At 46.7% G+C, this 18,924-nt stretch overlaps 1 protein-coding gene across 8 annotated transcripts in view; it reads right to left on the bottom strand.

The window, feature by feature from the left end:
• Positions 1 to 1,130: 1,130 nt before the first annotated feature.
• Positions 1,131 to 18,924, bottom strand: part of LOC119502613 (golgin subfamily B member 1-like) — a 47,576-nt gene continuing 29,782 nt past the window's right edge. For 6 of the 8 annotated variants that reach the window (XM_037793649.1, XM_037793648.1, XM_037793702.1 and 3 more), the window contains 9 exons: positions 6,248 to 17,131; positions 5,317 to 5,414; positions 4,927 to 4,963; positions 4,607 to 4,735; positions 3,877 to 3,999; positions 3,681 to 3,778; positions 2,806 to 2,898; positions 2,013 to 2,127; positions 1,131 to 1,888 (listed from right to left, as the gene is read on the bottom strand). In XM_037793649.1, coding sequence (XP_037649577.1) covers positions 1,730 to 1,888; positions 2,013 to 2,127; positions 2,806 to 2,898; positions 3,681 to 3,778; positions 3,877 to 3,999; positions 4,607 to 4,735; positions 4,927 to 4,963; positions 5,317 to 5,414; positions 6,248 to 17,131 — 11,736 coding nt within the window. In that variant the 3' untranslated portion in view covers positions 1,131 to 1,729. The remainder of the gene's footprint in view (positions 1,889 to 2,012; positions 2,128 to 2,805; positions 2,899 to 3,680; positions 3,779 to 3,876; positions 4,000 to 4,606; positions 4,736 to 4,926; positions 4,964 to 5,316; positions 5,415 to 6,247; positions 17,132 to 18,924) is intronic. The other 2 variants (XM_037793671.1, XM_037793662.1) reach the window with 2 other exon arrangements.

The following is an 18,924-nucleotide window of genomic DNA, read 5'->3' as shown; positions in this document are numbered from 1 at the left end:
TGTAGAGGGATCCGTCTGATCCGTCTGTAGAGGGATCCGTCTGTAGAGGGATCCGTCTGATCCGTCTGTAGAGGGATCCGTCTGTAGAGGGATCCGTCTGTAGAGGGATCCGTCTGATCCGTCTGTAGAGGGATCCGTCTGTAGAGGGATCCGTCTGATCCGTCTGTAGAGGGATCCGTCTGTAGAGGGATCTGTCTGATCCGTCAGTAGAGGGATCCGTCTGTAGAGGGATCCGTCTGTAGAGCGCTGTAGGGATGACGTATTTCTGTAGTCCAACCAGGAAGTGATCATCTTCCTGGTTCCCTCCACAAAAAGCCAATGAGATTGTTCCAATTGGGTTTTGGATTATTGCAGAAACTATCTCCTGCTACGTGTCCACAGGGGCGTTTTTTATCATGAGGCCTCTCTTCGCAGCATTGGACGCTTGACGGGCCGCCACTAGACGCCTGATTGGTCCAACTCTTTCCCTCCGTGGGCTGCTGCTGCTCCCAGCTTTAAAACCGGGACCAACATGGCGGCTCGTTTTTCTTCTCTTATAAAATAGTTCAACGAAATGTGAAAACATTTAATGAGAGAAATAATCCTGAAGTTGATGAATCTGTCTTTATTTTACATCGACAACGGTTACTTTAAAGGTTCAGAGAGGCGTCGAGTTTTGCATAAAATTTTTGATTTGCATAAAATAGCCAAGAACTAAATTGTATGCAAACTAGCAGCAGCCGACGTGACGCCCCGGCTCCTGAATGGGAAGCGCTGTGGACAAGAACCATGACATGTTTTGTTCAGCAAGATAATCTCCACAGTAGGCTTGTCGCGGTAGTCGATGTCACGCAGTGGTCGGGCACACACCGATGACATGACGTACCCACCGCCCCCCCGCCGTCCTTTTATACAGAAAGAAAACCCATTCAGTTCATTTGGGCGTATCAGCGGCGCGTTATCAATAGATAGTCGGACGACGGAAGCTACAAACTGAAAGTGAAAGTGTAGCAAGAGTCAGGATGAGAGAGAGTTCACAGATAAGACGACGGCGGAGGATTTGGTGACGAAGCGAAAAGCAAAAATGGCAATATTTCAGATTTAAACGATGATATCAGGGAACCGTAACGTTAATGAGGTAATCACCGTGAGGAGGACGGAGCGGTGTGTGCTGGGTGGAAACCTGCAGCCCTGCAACGAAAGCTCGATCGGAGAGGCCAGACACATCGCCACCCGACGGTAAAGATCAGAGTCAGCGCTCTGCACATGTTGACCGCCATCTTTTCTGTGTTGTCACGGGTTTATTAACCGGTGGGTAAATGTCCCCATGGTCACGTCCCTAGTTTACGATGGATTCAGTAATAAGATAACCTCCACTAATGAACGCCACTTTATGATTTTTGAAGCGTGAATGTGATCAGCAGAAAGTAAGAAGCTAACGTTATAAACAAACTACACCGCGGTCGCATGAGCGCGAGTAGGAGGACGAGACGGCGTGATGGCGTCTAGTAGTCTCATTTAACCACGGACCTGATTTCAGACATCTAACTAAAAACCCATTGACCCCCAGACGAGGGAACAGGAAGTGACATCATGATCACTCATTTCCAGGTTTCAGGACTCATTCCTGCAGCGCTCTATTCAGCAGAATGTGATGTCATCAGATCATTTCCTCTCTGGCGAGGATAGGCGTGAGCTGCCCGCTCCACCACGCTGTGTTTATATAGCTTGAACCTGCGTGACCTCCAGGCTACAGGGCGCCGGAGAGGCACATGAGGACGAGCACGTGTATCGTGAGCAGGTAGGCCAGGAAGAGATATCGAGAGCGGGTGCGGCTCGTCAGCAGCCTGGAGAAGTAGAGGCTCCTCCCTCTGAGCCAGCGTCGACACGCCGCCACGCCGCCTTTCACCTGGAGGCACAAACAGCACGCCGTCAGGGGACAAGCGAGGACACTTTACCGTCTCATCTGAAGCTCAGGAACAACCAGGAACGAGGCTTCGTTAACACGCCTCTCTGGGTGAATGTCTACGTACCTTTCGTGTTATTAGAGGCTGGTTGGGGTTGAGGCTCAGAGCTTCCCACTCTTCCTCTGTTTCCATGTCGACACTGAAGTCTCTCTGAGCGTCTCTGGACAGACCGGCGCCGACGCTGAGGAACAGAAGCAGTTTAAACGTTCAGCTCTGTTGAACATTAACCAAACAACCAATATTACCAAGAAGTGAAAGAGTGATCTATTGTAACATCCGCTCCCAGCAGCAGAGCTACGCTTCCGCCATTTTGGACTGAAAGCGACTACAACGTGGCGTAGCTACGTGGCGTAACTGCGTGGCGTAACTACGTGGCGTAACAACGTGGCGTAGCAACGTGGCGTAACAACGTGGCGTAACAACGTGGCGTAACAACGTGGCGTAACAACGTGGCGTAGCAACGTGGCGTGGCGTAACAACGTGGCGTGGCGTAACAACGTGGCGTGGCGTAACAACGCGGCTTGGTGTAACAATGCGGCTTGGCGTAACAACGCGGCTTGGCGTAACAATGTGCCGTGGCAACGTGGCGTGGCGTAACAACGTGGCGTAACAACGTGGCGTAACAACGTGGCGTAACAACGTGGCGTAACAACGTGGCGTAACAACGTGGCGTAACAAATGTTCCTACTGGGAAGTTGATTTACCTAAATTAAAACGATACTCTGGTTTACAGACGTCTCTTATTCGTCCATGGACTCGTAGACTCATTGGTGTTTTCAGTCCAAAATGGCAGCCGGCTGTCGCAGCAGAGTTTCGTCTCTCTGCTTCTAGACTGTATGTGCTGTATATGTATATTGACCTCTTTGCTCTGTCCTCAGACAGACGTAGAGCTTCCTCGGCCGTCTCTCTCCTCCCTCTCTCATCGGTCAGACTCTGCTCCAACTCCAGCAGCCTGAACATAAAAACACATGTCAATAATAATAATAATAATAATTATTATTATTATTATAATAATAATAATAATAATAATTATAATAATAATAACAATAATTATAATAATAATAATATTAATAATAGTAGTAATAATAGTAATAATAATAATAATAATAGTAATAATAATAATATTAATAATAGTAGTAATAATAATAATATTAATAATAGTAGTAATAATAGTAATAATAATAATAATAGTAATAATAGTAATAATAATAATAATAATTATTATTATTATTATTATTATAATAATAACAATAATTATAATAATAATAATAATAATAATATTAATAATAGTAGTAATAATAATAATAATAATAGTAATAATAATATTAATAATAGTAGTAATAATAATAATAATATTAATAATAGTAGTAATAATAGTAATAATAATAATAATAGTAATAATAGTAATAATAATAATAATAATAATAATTATTATTATTATAATAATAACAATAATTATAATAATAATAATATTAATAATAGTAGTAATAATAGTAATAATAATAATAATAATAATAGTAATAATAATAATATTAATAATAGTAGTAATAATAATAATAATAATAATATTAATAATAGTAGTAATAATAGTAATAATAATAATAATAGTAATAATAATAATAATAATAATAATAGTAATAATAATAATAGTAGTAGTAATAATAATAATAATAATAGTAATAATAGCTCAGATTAAAATCTGTAAGAGATAAAGACATGTTATTGTCCCTTCACCTCTCTCGGAGCAGACTGGCTTCAGCAGTTTCAGCGACGGTGGAGTCGTTGCTTCTCTCCTGGGGGGCTCCGGGTGCAACCTCAGCATATACTGACCCCTGGTGGTGAGGAGCAGCATTACAGTCTGACAGCACAGAGAGACATGAAACAGAGGGACGGGAAGTATACCGTATACTCCATGCATGCTGATATTTACCTGGACCTGGACCTGGACCTGGTTCTCCAGCCAGTGGCAGCGGTTCTGGGTGTCCCTGAGGGTCTGTGATACGGCCCTCAGCTGAGCTGCAACCGCACCTTTCTCCTCCACCGCCTGCTGCAGCTGGGGGGGGGGGTGAAGCAAAGCCGTATAGCTGAAAACCATTCTGGTGTTTTTAAAGAACTGAATTATTTATTATTTTTAGAGCGGCTCAGTTTTAAAGTTAGAGTGAAGATACTGATATCATCTGAAACTAGAACACCTAGAAAAACTGATGAATCCATTGGTACCAATCATGTCATACTAGCTTGTTTTGAAGGTTAAATAACGCTCCAAAAATACGCTAAAAACGTCTGTATTTTTTTTTAAAAAAAGGTCTGAAAAAATGTTTGAATAAAAAGTCAGATTTTTTTTTTTTAAATGTGAAAAATGCCAGAAAAAAAGTCCCAAAATATTAAAAAATTGTCCAAAAAAAAGTCTGAAAAAACTTTCCAAAAAATTCCCAAATAGTCTTAAAAATGTCGGGAAAAAAGTAAAAAAAAAAAAAAAAGTCCAAAAGAAAAAGTGAGAAAAATACTAGCTTGTCATGAAGGAGGTTAAATAACGCTAAATTTTGTCGAGGAACAACTGTCATGTCTATTTTGTCAAAGGGGTCACCTTGACCTCTGACCTCCAGATGTGTGCATGTTAATGGGTTCTATGGGTACCCAGTAGCTCAGCTGTTATATACCTTCAGGTTGAGCTGCTGGATGTACTGGTCTCGTTGTTGGATCTCATACAAGCAGCGCTGCAGGTCTCCGTGAAGCTGGATCCTCTCCGCCTCCAACCGACTCACCGCCTCCTCCAGAACAACTGTCTGCTGTCGGGTGGAAAGAAAAAACACAAGAAGAAGAAAGACTCAACTAAAGGATTTTGCACCCACTAACACCCACTAGTACGTAGCAACAAAGACACAAGCTAAATCTCAGATAGTTCAGTGTAAACAGAACTTTTAGGAGGATTAACAAGAACAACACTAAAAAACAACAGATCACAGAAAGAAAATCAAACCTTGACTGGCAGAGCGTCCGTCCTCTCTACGTCAGATCTACAGAACAGAGAAACCTTTAGTATCATAAGATCAAATATTAGTGTATTAAATAATATTCAAGTGGCAACAGACAACTCTTCATCTCCACAAATATCATTTCTGGCTGGTCCTGACTTCCTTGAAGTCAATCTAAACACTGATGGTGTCATTATTCTACGACCATTACATTATGCAATCAATTCCCTTCATAATGAGACGTTATAGCAAAAAAGAAAACGTGTCTATAGCTTCTTTAAATCTCTCATTGAACTGTTTTTCGGTCTCATCACCACACAACAACAAGGCAGGTCCATCACACACATCTACTCTCTATTTTCACTCCACTTTACATTGAACTGATGCAGTTTTACCTCAGATCTGCTGTTTCCTGCTGGAAGCTGCTGAGTCCGTCAGTTTGCATCTTCTTCACCGTTTGCTGTAGTTCGTCCGTCTTCTGCCTCTTCGCCTCCTGCAATGACATCAAAGCTGTCAGTCACAAAGATAAACAGATTTAAAAACATTAGGGCTGTCAAAGTTAACGCAATAATAACACGTTTTAAAACTAGAGTGAAGATTCTGGTATCATATGAAACTAGAGAACCTGATGAATCCATCGGTACCAACCATGTCAGACTAGCTGGTCATGAAGGAGGTTTAATAACGCTCCGGAGTTATAGGCTAAATGTTGGAGAGGGAAAACTGTCATGTCCATGTCCAAAGGGGTCCCTTGACCTCTGACCTCCAGATGTGTGAATGTAAATGGGTTCTATGGGTACCCACGAGTCTCCCCTTTACAGACATGCCCACTTTATGATAATCACATGCAGTTTGGGGCAAGTCATAGTCAAGTCAGCACACTGACACACTGACAGCTGTTGTTGCCTGTTGGGCTGCAGTTTGCCATGTTCTGATTGGAGCATATTGTTTTATGCTAAATGCAGTACCTGTGAGGGTTTCTGGATCAATATCTGTCATTGATTTGTGTTGTTAATTGATTTACAGTAATAAATATGTGCATATATTTACATAAAGCAGCAGATTTGTCCACTCCCATGTTGATAAGAGGATTAAATACTGGATAAATCTCCCTTTAAGGATCATTTAGAACATAATAAATATTTTCATTGACAGCTCTAATAAAAATATGATCAAACTGAACTTCACAGACGGAACGATGATGCATCCAAACAAAGAAACACCATGCAACTGGAAGCGATGAGTGATGCCACATGCTTTCCACAAGATGAAACACAGCAGAGAGGAAGCAGCCAAACTGAAACCACATCCGATGACTCGACTTACCAGCCCTTCGTTCTCACTCTGGAGGGCGCCGACGCCACTTCCTTTTGACCGCTCCACACTCACGGAGGTGACGGCCTCTGGGCTCGACCCTTGCCTGGACTCGACCACCACTCTTTTGGCCCCGGCCAGCTCATCCATCAGCCGGTCGCGGTCGTTTTGGAGGCTGGCCATGGATCTGGAGAACGCCGAGAGCTGCCTGCCGTACATGCTGTTCTCCAGGACGACCCGCTTCAGTTCCCTCTCCTTCTCGGACAAATCCTTCGACAGCACGTCCAACAACTTGTTCAGCTCTGCGTGTGCGTCTTCGTTCTCTAAAGCTTTTAGTTTACCAACGAGGACGTCCCTCTCTTTGGCAAACATGGCCAGGTCAGCGATGGCGTCCTGCAGACTGCGCTCCACCTTGTTCAAGGCCGCCTGAGTCTCTTGGAGTTCTTCGTCGTATCTGTTTCTCAGGATCTTGAAGTCTTCGATGAGCTGGTCTCGGTCGTTCTGCAGAGCGGCCATGGCTCTGCACATGGACTCGTTCTGAGCCTTGGTGTCTTTGCTCAGCGTTTTTGCGTCTGATAACTGCTGCTCCATCTCCAGCAGGTCTTTAGCGAGCTCCGCCGCCCTTTGATCCGCCGCCTCCCGCTCGTTCCTCATCAGCTCCACCTCGCGCTCGAACGTGTCCAGCTCGCTGTTGTACTTGTCCTCAGCTTCAGCCAGGTTTTTGTCTGTTTCATTTTCCACCAGCTGCATTTTTTCCTTGAGCTCCTCAGTAAGAGTTTTCTGAGAGAGAAGTCTTTGATGCAGGTCATTACACTCAGCTGCTTTGACCGCCACGGCTTCCTGCAGATCACTAATCACTTTGCCTTCATTAGTGGCCGATCGTTCCTTCTTTAGAGCCTCCAGGCCTGAAACCTGAGCTTTAAGTTTAGAAATATCTGCTCTTAAAGTGTCGCTCGCCTCTTCTTCCTCCTGCAGCTCCGACCGAGACTTCCTGTGCTGCTTCTCGGCCGCGGCCTTCTGCTTCTCCAGGGTTTTGATGACATCCTGCTGCTTATTCAGCAGCACCTTCAGCTGGTTGTCCTTCAGGAACAAAACCTGATTCAGGTCCTCTCTGTAGCGAACCAGCTGAGCCCTGAGCATCGCGTTCTCCGAGTTCAGATCGTCCATTTGATGCAGCAGTTTTCTTATTTCGTGTTTAAGGCCTTTGGTGGTGCCACCTTCCCCGTCAGCCTCTTTACTCTTCAACCCCAACTGACTCTTTGCTTCAAGTATCCTGTATTCTGACATCAGTCGCTCCCGTTCGCTCTGCAGAGACACCATGGAGTTCTTGAACGACTCCATCTTTGCAGCCATGTGCTCCTTCTCCTGGGTAGACCTGTCCACTTTAATTTGCAGGCTTTTCACCTTCGCTTCAAGGCCTCTCAACTCTTTGTCGGCCTTTTCTCTCTGGTAGCGTGAGGAAATCAACCTGTCCTCGTACACCGCCACCTGGCTGCGATAATTAGCCTGGAGTTGTTCCAGATATCCTGACATCTGTCCGTCTCTGCAGGACAACAGGGAGGAGATCTCAGCGTCTTTGCTCTGGAGGAGTGTTTTCAGTTGCAGCGACATTCCCTCCTGTTTCTCAAAGTCAGCTTGAACTCTGTCGTTTTGAGACTGTAAAAGAAGCAGCTGAGTGTCTGCGTCTGCGTTCATCTTCTCCGTCTGCTGGAGATTCAGCTGCATCTGGGAAATCAAGTCGTCTCTGTCGGCGAGCTGTCGGTTCAGCGCGTCTTTATCTTGTTCCAATCGTTTGGCGTGAGCGCCGAGCTCCTTCTCCTGCACGGCCATGAGCTCCACCGTCTCGCTCAGCTCGGCGTTGCTCGCGCTCATGATGAACAGCTGTCTCTGCTGCGCGGCGGCGGCGACGGAGTACTCGTTCAGAGTCCTCTCCAGTCTCGACTTGGTCACTCGCAGCTCATTCACCTCTTTGTCCTTCGCTCTCATGTCCTCCAGGAACCGCTTGATCACGAAACCCTGTTCGAGGAGTTGGCTGTCCTTCTCGTGTAACGTCTTTTGGTACAAGTCGTTCCAAAGTTTTGATGCGTCCGCACCTTGAGGAGCGCCGCATAACGCCGACAGCTTCGCCTCGTTAGTCACAGCGGATCTTTTTAGAGTGTTTATCTGGAGATCTTGAGAGTCGAGGTGCTGCCTCAGTTCAGTCACTTTCTGACTCTCTTTATCTTTTAGCTCCTTCAGCTCGTCTATCTGCTGCTGCAACATGAACTGGTTCTCCAAATAAAATTGTTTCTCGTCTGTATTTTGTGGTGATTTTGTTTCCTCCAGGACCGTTTTTCTTTCCTGCGACAGGTCCAGAGCCAGCTGGTCTCGCTCGCACTCGACGCTCTGGATCCTCTCCGAGGCCTGCTGGAGGAGATTCTTGTGTGTCGTCAGCTCAGCTTCAACTCCTTTACCTCTCTCCTCTAAAGCCGACATCTTCTCCGAACTTTTCTTCAGCTCTTTCTCAGAATGTTCGCCGGCTGACCGCGAGCTCTTCAGAGCGCTCTCTAAATCTAAAATCACTTCCTGGTATTTGATGCAGTTTTGCTGCAGCTGGTTGATCTCCTGATGCTTTTCTCTGAGCAGCTCTCGCAGCTCTTTCTTCACATTCTTGGAGCCCTCGCTGCCTCTCTGCACGGTCTTGAGCTTCTCCTCGAACTCTCGGACCAACTTGAGCTGCTCCTCCTCCTTCTCCTGGCGAACCCGACCGCTCATCTCTTTGCTCGCCGCCAGCTGAGAGGACAGCTGTGCGCTTTGGGTTTGCCAAACGGAGACGGACTCGGTCAGCTCGTCGATCCTTTCTGAGTTTTTGAGGATCACGGTTTCCAAATATTCGTTTTCATTTTTCACTTTGTCTGAAATCTCTTGAGCATTCTCCAGCTCCTCCTGCAGCAGAGACTTGTCGTCCTCCAGGATCCTCACCTTCTCGTTGAGGCTGATGGTCTCGCGGTTGTGTCCGTCGATGACGTCCTTGAGCTCTTTAATGTCGTCGTCTTTCTTCCCCAGCTGCAGCTCGTGATCGTTCTGTATCTCCTCGATTCTTCCAGAGAGATTTTGCTTCTCCTTCTGCAATACGTTGTTGATTTCCGACTGAGCACCCAGTTCTGTTTTCTGGGCCTCGATCTGGGCGGTCAGCGAATTATTCAAACTGAGAGCTTCGTCCAGTTTGAGCTGCATGTTGTTTGTGTACGTTTTTGATTCCAGGTGCTTCTCTTCCAGCGAACCGCTCGCTTCTTCCAGCTTCTCCATCAGTTGGTTATTTTCAGCCTCCAGCTCGGCGAGCTTCTCTCTGAGCTCCTCCGATGTCTCTTTAAGTCTGCGGAGCTCAGCCTCCAGTTGTTGATGTCTATCAGTCAGATCGCACACCGCCATTTTGTGGTTTTCTTCCAGCTCAGCCAGCTCTTTTTTCATTTTCTCATTCTCTTCCTCCAGCTCTTCAATCTTCTGCCGCTTCTCTTTGGAAAATTTGTGCATCCTCTCTTTAATCCTTGCATTTTCTTCCTCCGTCTCTTTAGCTCGCTTGTCCAGAATCTCCATCTCGGCCTCCTGTTTGTGGGTTTTCCTGAGGGCTTCCTGCCGGTCTCTTTTAGCCCCCTCTAAAAGCTGCCTCATTTTATCCATTTCACTGCTGACGTTTTCATAAGCCTGTAAAAGAGATTCATACTCTTGTTTCAGCTCGGCGTGCTTCGTCTTCCACTTGGACAGCTCCTCCGCCTGAGAATCGTTGAGAGACTCGAGCTGGCAGGAGAAGGCCTGTTTCTGCTGTGTGATGTTCTCTATGGTCAGCTTCAGGCTGTCGCAGGCCGCCGACAGGCTGCGGTTATCGCTGAAGATGCCGTCGGCCTCAGTGCTCAGCTCGTCTTTCTCCTTGTTCAGCGACGACACGGAGATTTCCAGGTCCACGTTTCGCTGTCTCAACTTCAGCACCGACGACTCCAGATTAAAGTACTCGGCTTCTTTAGTTTCGTGTTTGGCCGACAGCTTTTCTACTTCCTCCTTGAGCGTTGCGTTTTCCTTCAGGAGCTCTTTCCTCGACACTAAAGCGGCTTGAAGTTTCCTGGTCAGGAGAGTGATTTTGCTTTGGTTGTCCTGATCGTTTGTTGATTTCTGAAGCTCGTCGGCCTCCGTCCTCATCTTCTCAACGGCAGTTTCGTGTGTTCTAATCTGCTGCTTTAGTTGCAGTTCAAGTGCAGCGATTAGTTCTTCCTTTTCCGACACCAGAGCCTGACAAACCACCAAGGCGTCGTCTCTCTCCTTCAGCTTCACTTCAACGTTTTCAGCACATTTGATCTCTTTTACTTTCTCCTTCAGCGTGGCTACCTCATCTCTGAGTCCATCCATTAATCTGAAAGCATCTTCTTTCTCTTGCTTTAACGAATCCAAACGCAGTTGTGTTTGTTCGAGCTCCTCCGTTAAAGCACGTTTGTCGTCGCTGAGCTGCTGCTGCGTTTCTGCAGACGTCTTCTGGATGGTTAAAATTGAAAAGACGGCTGTCTCCAGTTCCACTTTCATCTGGTTACTCTTCTCCAACAGAGCCTCGTTTTCTTCCATCAACAGTTGATGTTTCTCAGACTCCGAGACGCTCAGCTGGGTCAGCAACACTTGCTTCTCCTGTCGGCTCTTCAGCTCCGCAGCTTTAATCTCTTCCAGATGTTTCTCAACTTCTTCCGTTTTCTCTTTTACTTCTGCACGAGCTCTCTTTAAGTCGTCCTCTACCGCGTGAAGTTTTGCTTTCAAAGCTTCCGCGACTACCAGAGCCTTGTCTTTGCTCGCCATCTCAAGAGACGCGCTCTCGAATCTGGATTTAACGTTTTCTAGCTCCATTTGCAGGTTTGACAGAGAATGGCACTGGCTCTCCTTCTCAGCCAGAGACATCTTCAGATCTTGTAGGGTTTTATCCCTCTCCTCTACGAGCTGTCTCAACGTGTCCAGCTCATCCAGATCAGACAGAGAGCTTTTACGGATCTCCTCCAACTCTCGGACCTTCTCGTCGAAGTTCATCTGGACGGCGTTGAGCTCGTTGGTCTGCTGGCAGCGTTGCTCCAGGAGAGCCTTGTAGTCGTCTTTCAGCTCAGCCAGTTCTTGAGTTAATTTCTTTTCATTTTCTTGAGCTTTCTTCAGCGTCTCTTTGCGTGCCAGCAGGGCAGCCTGCGCCTTCTTCTGTATCTTTGCTTTTTCCAGCTTCATCTGAGCGAGCTCGTTTTCTAAATCAATAGCGGCGGCAGCGGAGGAAGACTTATCCTTTAACTCATTCTGAAGCTCTTCTAACTTCTGCGCCGAGCTCTTCCGGTCTTGCTCCAACGCGTCTTCCTTCTGGGCGGCGATGGACTGCAGCCGCTCCACGAGGGAGCTTTTCTCAACCAAACACGCTTCTTTCTCGTCGAGTGCGGCAAGCAAAACTTGTTTTTCTGACTCTAATTGCTCCACAAGTCTTTCACTTTCTGTTTTGTGCTCAAGAATTTTCTTTTCAAGAAGAGAAACATTTTCTTCGTATATTTGCGCACTGGCCTGAGCTCGATTTGTTACTTCCTGTAATGTGTCCTGTAAAAGTGAAACCTCAGATTTATCGTTTGCATTTTCATATTGTTCGATTCTTTTCAGCAGATCTTTTCTGACGACGAGAGCAGCTTGAAGCTTCTTCTTCGTTGCATCTTTTTCTTTACACACCGCGGCTAGTTCGCTCTTTAGATCCTTGTTTTTGTTCATCAGCTCGAGCGTCTCTGAATTCTTGGTCTCTATTTCACGTTGAGAGTTTGAAATACGTTCCTCCAGCTGCTGAGAAATCTCTCCGAGCCTCTCCGTGGAGGTTTTGTGTTCTTGCTCCACGTTTTCCAGTTGCGCCGCGAGTTTCATTCTCTCATTGGAGGCAGATTCGATGACTTGGGCGACGGATGCGTCTTTATCCCATAACTGCTGACTGAGTCCAGCCATTAGCTCCTTCTGCTGACTGATCTGAATGCTCATACAGTTGATCTGCTCGTCTTTAGCTTGCGATTCGCCTTGTAAAGAAGCGTGTTTGACGGCAGCTTCTTTCGCCGTCTCTAACTCCGTCTGTAGACGCTCCACCATCTCTTGCAAAAGTGCAATTTGTTGACCCTTCTCCTCATCACTCCTCTCTCCTTTAGTCTGTGTCTTGTGTAATTGTGCGACGGTTTTATCCAACTCATTTTTCAAAGTGTCTACCTCAGACTGATGACCGTCTTGTAATTGTTTTATCAGGTCCTGTAAAGAGGCGTTTTCTACAGAGGACTCTTTGTTTTTTCTCTCTAAGACTGTTTGTAACTGGTGTTCTGCAGCGTTTAGCGCCTGCTGCAAATGATTGTTGTCGTTCTCCTTCTCCTGGACAGACGCTAACACCTTCTCCAGCTGAATCCTGGACGCTGACGCCTCCGACTCTTTAGCACTCAGTTGATCGGATCCCTGCCTGATGGCGGAGGAAGCTACCGCTAGTTTCTCCTGCAAACGATCCAAGTCTCCTTTCAAAGCATTAACTTTAACATCTTTAGATTTCATTTCATTTTCAACACTCTGCAGCTGTTCTGCGAGCAGGTTCTTATCCTGTTTCTCTCTATCCAGAACTAACAGCCACTCTCTCTCAGAGTCCTGCAGAATCTGCTCTATCTTTTGAATGTTTTCTGTTAACCGAGACACTTCTTCGTCTTTGGCACTAACCTTTGCTTGAAGGCTCTCCTTCTCCGACGTGGTTTGCTCCATTATTTCCTTCATGCTGCCGGACCGCTGCTCCATTTGAACCTGCGATGCCCGGATCTGATGGTGCCTCTTCTCCAGCTCCTCCCTCTCTGCGACATGTTTTCTAACTTCCTCTTGCAAACGTGCGTTTTTGCTACCACTGGCCGCGAGACGCTTCTGGTGCTCCTCCTTTGACGAGCTAATCTCCTCGTTTAGCCTCTTGTTCTGCTGTTCTAGTTTCTGTATTTCTGAGAGCAGCTGGGATGTGTGTTTGGCCTGCGATGTGTACTGACTGTTGATAGCGTGGAGAGCCATTTCCCTCTGCTCCAGGTTTTCTGTCAGCGCGTTCATCTGCGCCACGACCTGAAGATGCTGCGATTTCAGTCTTTCTATTTCGACCGTCAGCAGCGACACGCTCGCCTGGTGGGAATCAAAAGCTTCGTCTTTTTCCTTCGAAAGATTCAAGTTCAAGTCTTCGGTTTTCTCTAGTTTGCGACGCATCGCTGATAACTCGCGTCTCAGTGTTTCTATCGTGGTCTGGTGTTCGTTACCGGTGTCGTTCAGTGACTTCCGGAGGCCGGACGCCTCATCGGTCCTTTGGGACAGTTGCTTCCTCGCGTCTCGCAGCTCCTCTAAGCTGGTGGCGTATCTCTCCTGTAGGTCGTTAAAGGCCCTTTGTGTTTCTCCGGCTGAAGTTTTGAGGTTTTCCGACTCGGCGGACAGCAGCTGGATACGACTCTGCAGCTGTGACACCAACTCGGTGCTCTCCGCGAACTGAGTTTTGAAGAGCGACGCCTCATCTGCTCGTCTCTGAATATCCTGAAGAGACTTTGACTCTTTTTCTTCCAAGGCCTTTCTCAGATTTTCCACCTCAGATATCTGGACCTGGAGGGCGACGTTGAGCTTTGTGACCGATTCTTCAAGGTGTGAGGTCTTTTCTTTCAAGCTGTCACACTCCACTTCTTTGGCTCGTAGATCTGAACTGAGATTTTCAACAGCAGCTGAAGAATGACTTTGATATTCAAGACTTGACTTTTCTTTAATCTCTAAACTATCTTTCAGCGCGGAAGACTCTGAAGAAAGACGGTCAACTTGTCCTCCGAGTTTACAGACAGAGTCTTCAAGCTCTGAAACTTTTGCACTCAACCTGTCGTTGTCGTCTGCTTTCTGCTTCAGCTGCTCCTCCTGCTCACTGATTCTCCCGTTGAGTTGCCGGATCAAACTCTCCTGCTGTTTCAGGGACTCGTCTTGTCCCTTCACGATCAAATGAAGCCTTTCCTTCTCCGAGGCTGCAGTTTGGAGTTTGTCGTCCCAATCACTGACCGCCGTTTTGAGATGCGCGACCTCTTCGTGTGCTTTGGACAACTCCATCGCCGTTCTCTGAAGCTCAGATTTCAATCTCGCATTCTGCTCAGTCAGCGCTTGGATATTATCGTTAAAGTCGACGACGTCTGCTCTCCTCTGGTCCTCCGTCTGTGTCAGCTGACTGTTTTCTGCGGTGAGTTTCTGCACGGCGGCCTTCAGGTTGGCGATTTCAGCCTCCGTCTCTGCGGCGCTCTCGTTCATGGCGCCGAGCTGGCCGCTCAGTGAGATCACCGACTCGTTCCGTTTATCCAGCTCCTCTTTGTGCTTCTGAAACTCGCGTGTTACTTCTTTCAATGTCTGTTCTTTTTGCTCCACCTCAGCCTGCGTCTGTGATACGAGCGCTTTCTGCTGCTCGACTTCTGCTGCTTTCTGCTGAAACATGGCGTCTTTCTCCAGCAGCCCCGTCTTGAGCACGGATCCTTGCTCCTGAAGCATGGACACAGTATCCTGAAGCTGCAGCAGCTGGTTCTGCTGAGCGGACGACGTTTGTTCTTTCTCTTTCAACGACGTGTCGAGTTGACCGACTTGCTTCTTTAAGCCGTCGAGTTGCTCTGACAGATGAGCGCATTCGCTCGTTTTCTCGAGCAAACCTGCAGAGTTTGACTCTTTCTCTTGTTTTAATTCGTCTCCTGCAGCGGCGAGCTTCTCCTTCTCCTTCGACAGGCCGTCGATCGTGTTCTGATTCTCTGAGATCTGAATCTCAAGCCCAGATTTTTGTTCTCGCAGTAGATTCCTCTCAGCGGTTAGCTCAGAAACTGATCTGATGTTCTGCTCCTGCTCCTCTTGAAGCCTCCGATTGTTTTCCGTCAGGTTGCTGATCTGCACGCTGAAACCGGCGTTCTCTTCAAGAGTTGCTTTAAGCCGTCCGTCAAGGTCCGACAGAACCTGCTTTTGCAGAGCGAGCTCCTTTTCTCTGGATTCACAAGCAGAGCGGAGTCGGTGGTTCTCCTCCGTCGCCGCCTGGATGTGGCCGTTTAAGCTCGCCACCTCCGTTCGCCTCAGCTCGGCTTCAGACTCCGCCACACGGATCCGGTCGCTCAGAGACTTAACGGCGTTGTTTGCGTCGTTCAGTTTGTCTTTGTGTTTTTCACACTGCTGTGTCACGTTCTTCAACATCTCTTCTCTCTCTTCGATCTGCCGGCGGAGCTGTGAGTGTTCTTCACCGAGCGATTCAGCTTCTGTTTGCAGCTTGGATACGATACTTTTCTGGAGTGTAAATTCATTCTGCAATCTGTGGTACCCGTCCTGCTTCTCTTTCAGCATCGCGTCCTTCTCCGTTAAGCCAGACGTCAGACTGCGCTCCTGTTCTCGCCGCAGAGACAGCGTTTCCTGAAGTTGCGTCTGATCTCGCTGGAGCTGCTCTACCTGCGAAGACAAGTTTTGCACTTCCTCCTGCAGCTGTTTCACCTTCTCCTCCCTCTCCCTCAGTAGCCGGCTCAGTTCACTACATTCGTTTGTTTTTGCCAGCAGCGTCTCCGAGCTCGAGTTAGCGCTCTGCTCAAAAACTCTGTTCAACTCGTTAGTTCGAAGAGTCAAATCCTCTTTGTCTTTCTCCAGCCCTTCGATTATCGTGTTGTTCTGTGAACGCTGCGTCTCCAACACGGACACTTGGGCCTGCAGGGAATCCTTTTCAAGTGTAACTCGTGAAATAGTTTCCACACTCTCAGCTACTTCCAGCTCCAGTCTCTCTCTCTCTTTGATGAGGACGTCTACTTGATTCTCGAGGCTGTGGTTGAGCTCAACAGCAGATGAAACCTTTTCACCGAGCTGATTCACGTTCTGCTTTTGCAGCTCCAGCTCCTCCGTCAGCCCTTTGAGTTTCTCCTGCAGCTGCTTCTTCTCCATCTTCACGGATTTTAACAGATTCTTCAGCTTGGAGATATTTTCAGATTTGCTCTGAAGTTCGTCGCTCAGTTTCTCCTTTTCAGAATCCCGGTTTTGCAGCTCGGTGTTGAACTTCCGCCTCTCGTCCTCGGCCCGTTCGCCGGTTGTCTTTAGTTGGTTTTCCAGCGATGTGATGGTTTCCAGTTTCTCTTGCATGTCCTTCTTGATGTGCTCCTCACTCTGGACCTGCTCCTCCAGCTGTCTTGACAACGTCTGCATCTCATTATTGTGTTTTTCCACCTGAGCCAGGAGTTCGTTCTGTTCATCTTTGACAGATTTCAGCTCTCTTTGCAGGAGTTGCTCACTGCTTGTATTTTTGTCTTTGGATAACGTCAGCTGTTCCTTCAGTGACGTGATGTGCGTTTCACATTCAGAGAGATGATTACGTTGGCTCACGATCTGTTTCTGGATCTCCCCCCGAAGCTCCTGAATAGTTCTCTTGTCCTCCTCGGCCTGCTTTATCAGATGTTCCACCTCGGCCATGTTAGACTCTCTCTCCTCTTTGGCCTTCACCAACTCCACCTCCGTGTCCTTCACTTTCTCCACTAGCTCCGAGATCTTGCCGTCCAGCTCTCGCTGGTCTGAAGTCTGCGACTCTCTGATGATCGTGGCCTCCCGCTCCGCCTTACTCAGAGCGGTTTCTACCTGAACCAGGTTCTCCTCTTTGAGTTTGACCTCCCGCTTCAGCGCCGTGACCTGCTCTGCGTACTCCGCCATGTTCCCGGAGAGGGTGGATATCTCCTCGTCCTTCTCCAGCACGACGTCTCTGAGCCGGTCGATCTCCCGCTCGCGGCTCTGAAGGTCGTGAATGAGTTGGGCTCGCTCCTCCAGGTGGTTCGAGTTTAGTTTGTCCAGCTCCTCGTTCGTCTGATCGAGCTCGGTCTGTAAAGTTTCTACGGTGACTTCCTGCTTCTGAGTCTGAAAATGAGGAGATGAAAACAACGATAAAACATCGAGTGAGTCAAAGATTACGACATATCACCTCTCCATATAGAGTACGAACTGATTCAAGTACGGGTCCATTATTTGTTTTCTGTCGCTTCCCAGCGGTGCTCCTGATGTAGTCAAATCCCAACATTTACATTTTAGTTGATGTATGTTTTATTGTCAAAATGGGATTTTCCTTCATACCCTTCTAAAGCTTTTCTTTTCTTTTCGTTAACGAAAACTAATATGATGAAGACGAGACAATGACGAGACGTCACCGACATCATTAAACACTAACGATGACGTTATCAAACATGCAATAAACGATGACGATATGTAGTTTAAAAACACAAAAACTTTACCAAAATCTCTCTTTATTTTTGTCACTTTCCACCTTCTCTTCCCCTCTCTCTCTCTCTGTCACTCTCTCTCTGTCTCTCTCTCTCTGTCACTCTCTCTCTGTCACTCTCTCTCTGCCACGCTGCAGTGGCGGCGGCGCTCAGTCTTGACTATTGTGTTACTATAATGCATGAATTTGGCGGTTAGCGGGTCGGGCCGGGTTCGGGTGGTTGAGTAACACATACTTTTACATGTTGGGTGGGCGGATATGCTCTCATAACGGAGCGCTGGGTGCGACTGAACCGCGGCGCATCATTAATGAGCTGCTCAGTCAGGAGGACTCGAACTAACTGAAAAGCTGCATTCTCCCCCCCCCTGAGACCCGCCCACGACCCCGACTGACTTTACTGTCTTTCAGAGGCTCTGGTAGGTTTATCCAATCGCAAAGTTTTGATCCCAAATCACAGCCTGGCTTCTTCTCTGGTGTTCCTCGAGGTCTTGGTGTCTTAATGTGGTATTTTGGAGAGATTATTGATCATTTTTATCAATTCTCCAGTGGAAAAAAAAAAAAGGTTAAATTTATCACCATATCTGTGAAACAAACGGAATCAACCCAACAACTACTGCAACAACTGATGAGACATAATAGAGCATGATGATGACCATCAGATACTTCTATCATAATGTTCCAATCCCTTATACACTTTTACTATTTATATCTGATTAATGACTAGAAGAACTTGACCCTCAGTGCTGAGCAGCATCTCAGATTAATCTCCAGGTTCCAGCTTTCAGATGATGTTCACCACTTCTATGTGACATCTACTGTTGACCTGCTATCTCCCCTAAAGACCCCCTGGACTCCCTAAAGACCCCCTGGACCCCCTAAAGACCCCCTGGACCCCCTAAAGAAGACTAAAACTGGTCTATTGTGGTTCTCAGAGGGTTAAACATTCAACCTGTGTTGAATAATGACTAAAATGACAGGAATGTTCAGTATAATCTGACGACTGAACAGGACTGAAATTAAATTAAAAAAAAAAAGATAGCTGACAATAAGAGAGAAAAACATTTTGACTAAAATCAAATGACTTTTTGGCGACTAAAACTATGAAGGATAAAAATGTGACTAAATGTAATAAGTATTTCCGTCTGACGTCTGACGTAGGTTTCTGCATGATGACATTTTACATATATACTGTATATATATCCTGTATATATACATATATCCTCACCCATTCAGTGTGTATTACCTACAGTAACTTAGATGGCCGGCGGCACGGAAGCTAAGCAAGAACTGCTGTGGATGCCACGTTCGATCAGATCCGAAACAACACAATAACACAAACAAACTAGCCGATCGATGCAGCGGTAGACCAGCTACTCAACTTTAGCAAAATTAAACATTTTTCAACTCTCGCCGACCAGAACAAAAACACCAAACG

This window comes from Sebastes umbrosus, chromosome 2 (genome assembly GCF_015220745.1).
Source record: "Sebastes umbrosus isolate fSebUmb1 chromosome 2, fSebUmb1.pri, whole genome shotgun sequence".
Classification (NCBI taxonomy): Eukaryota; Metazoa; Chordata; class Actinopteri; order Perciformes; family Sebastidae; genus Sebastes; species Sebastes umbrosus.
This window is presented reverse-complemented; position numbering and strand designations above follow the sequence as displayed.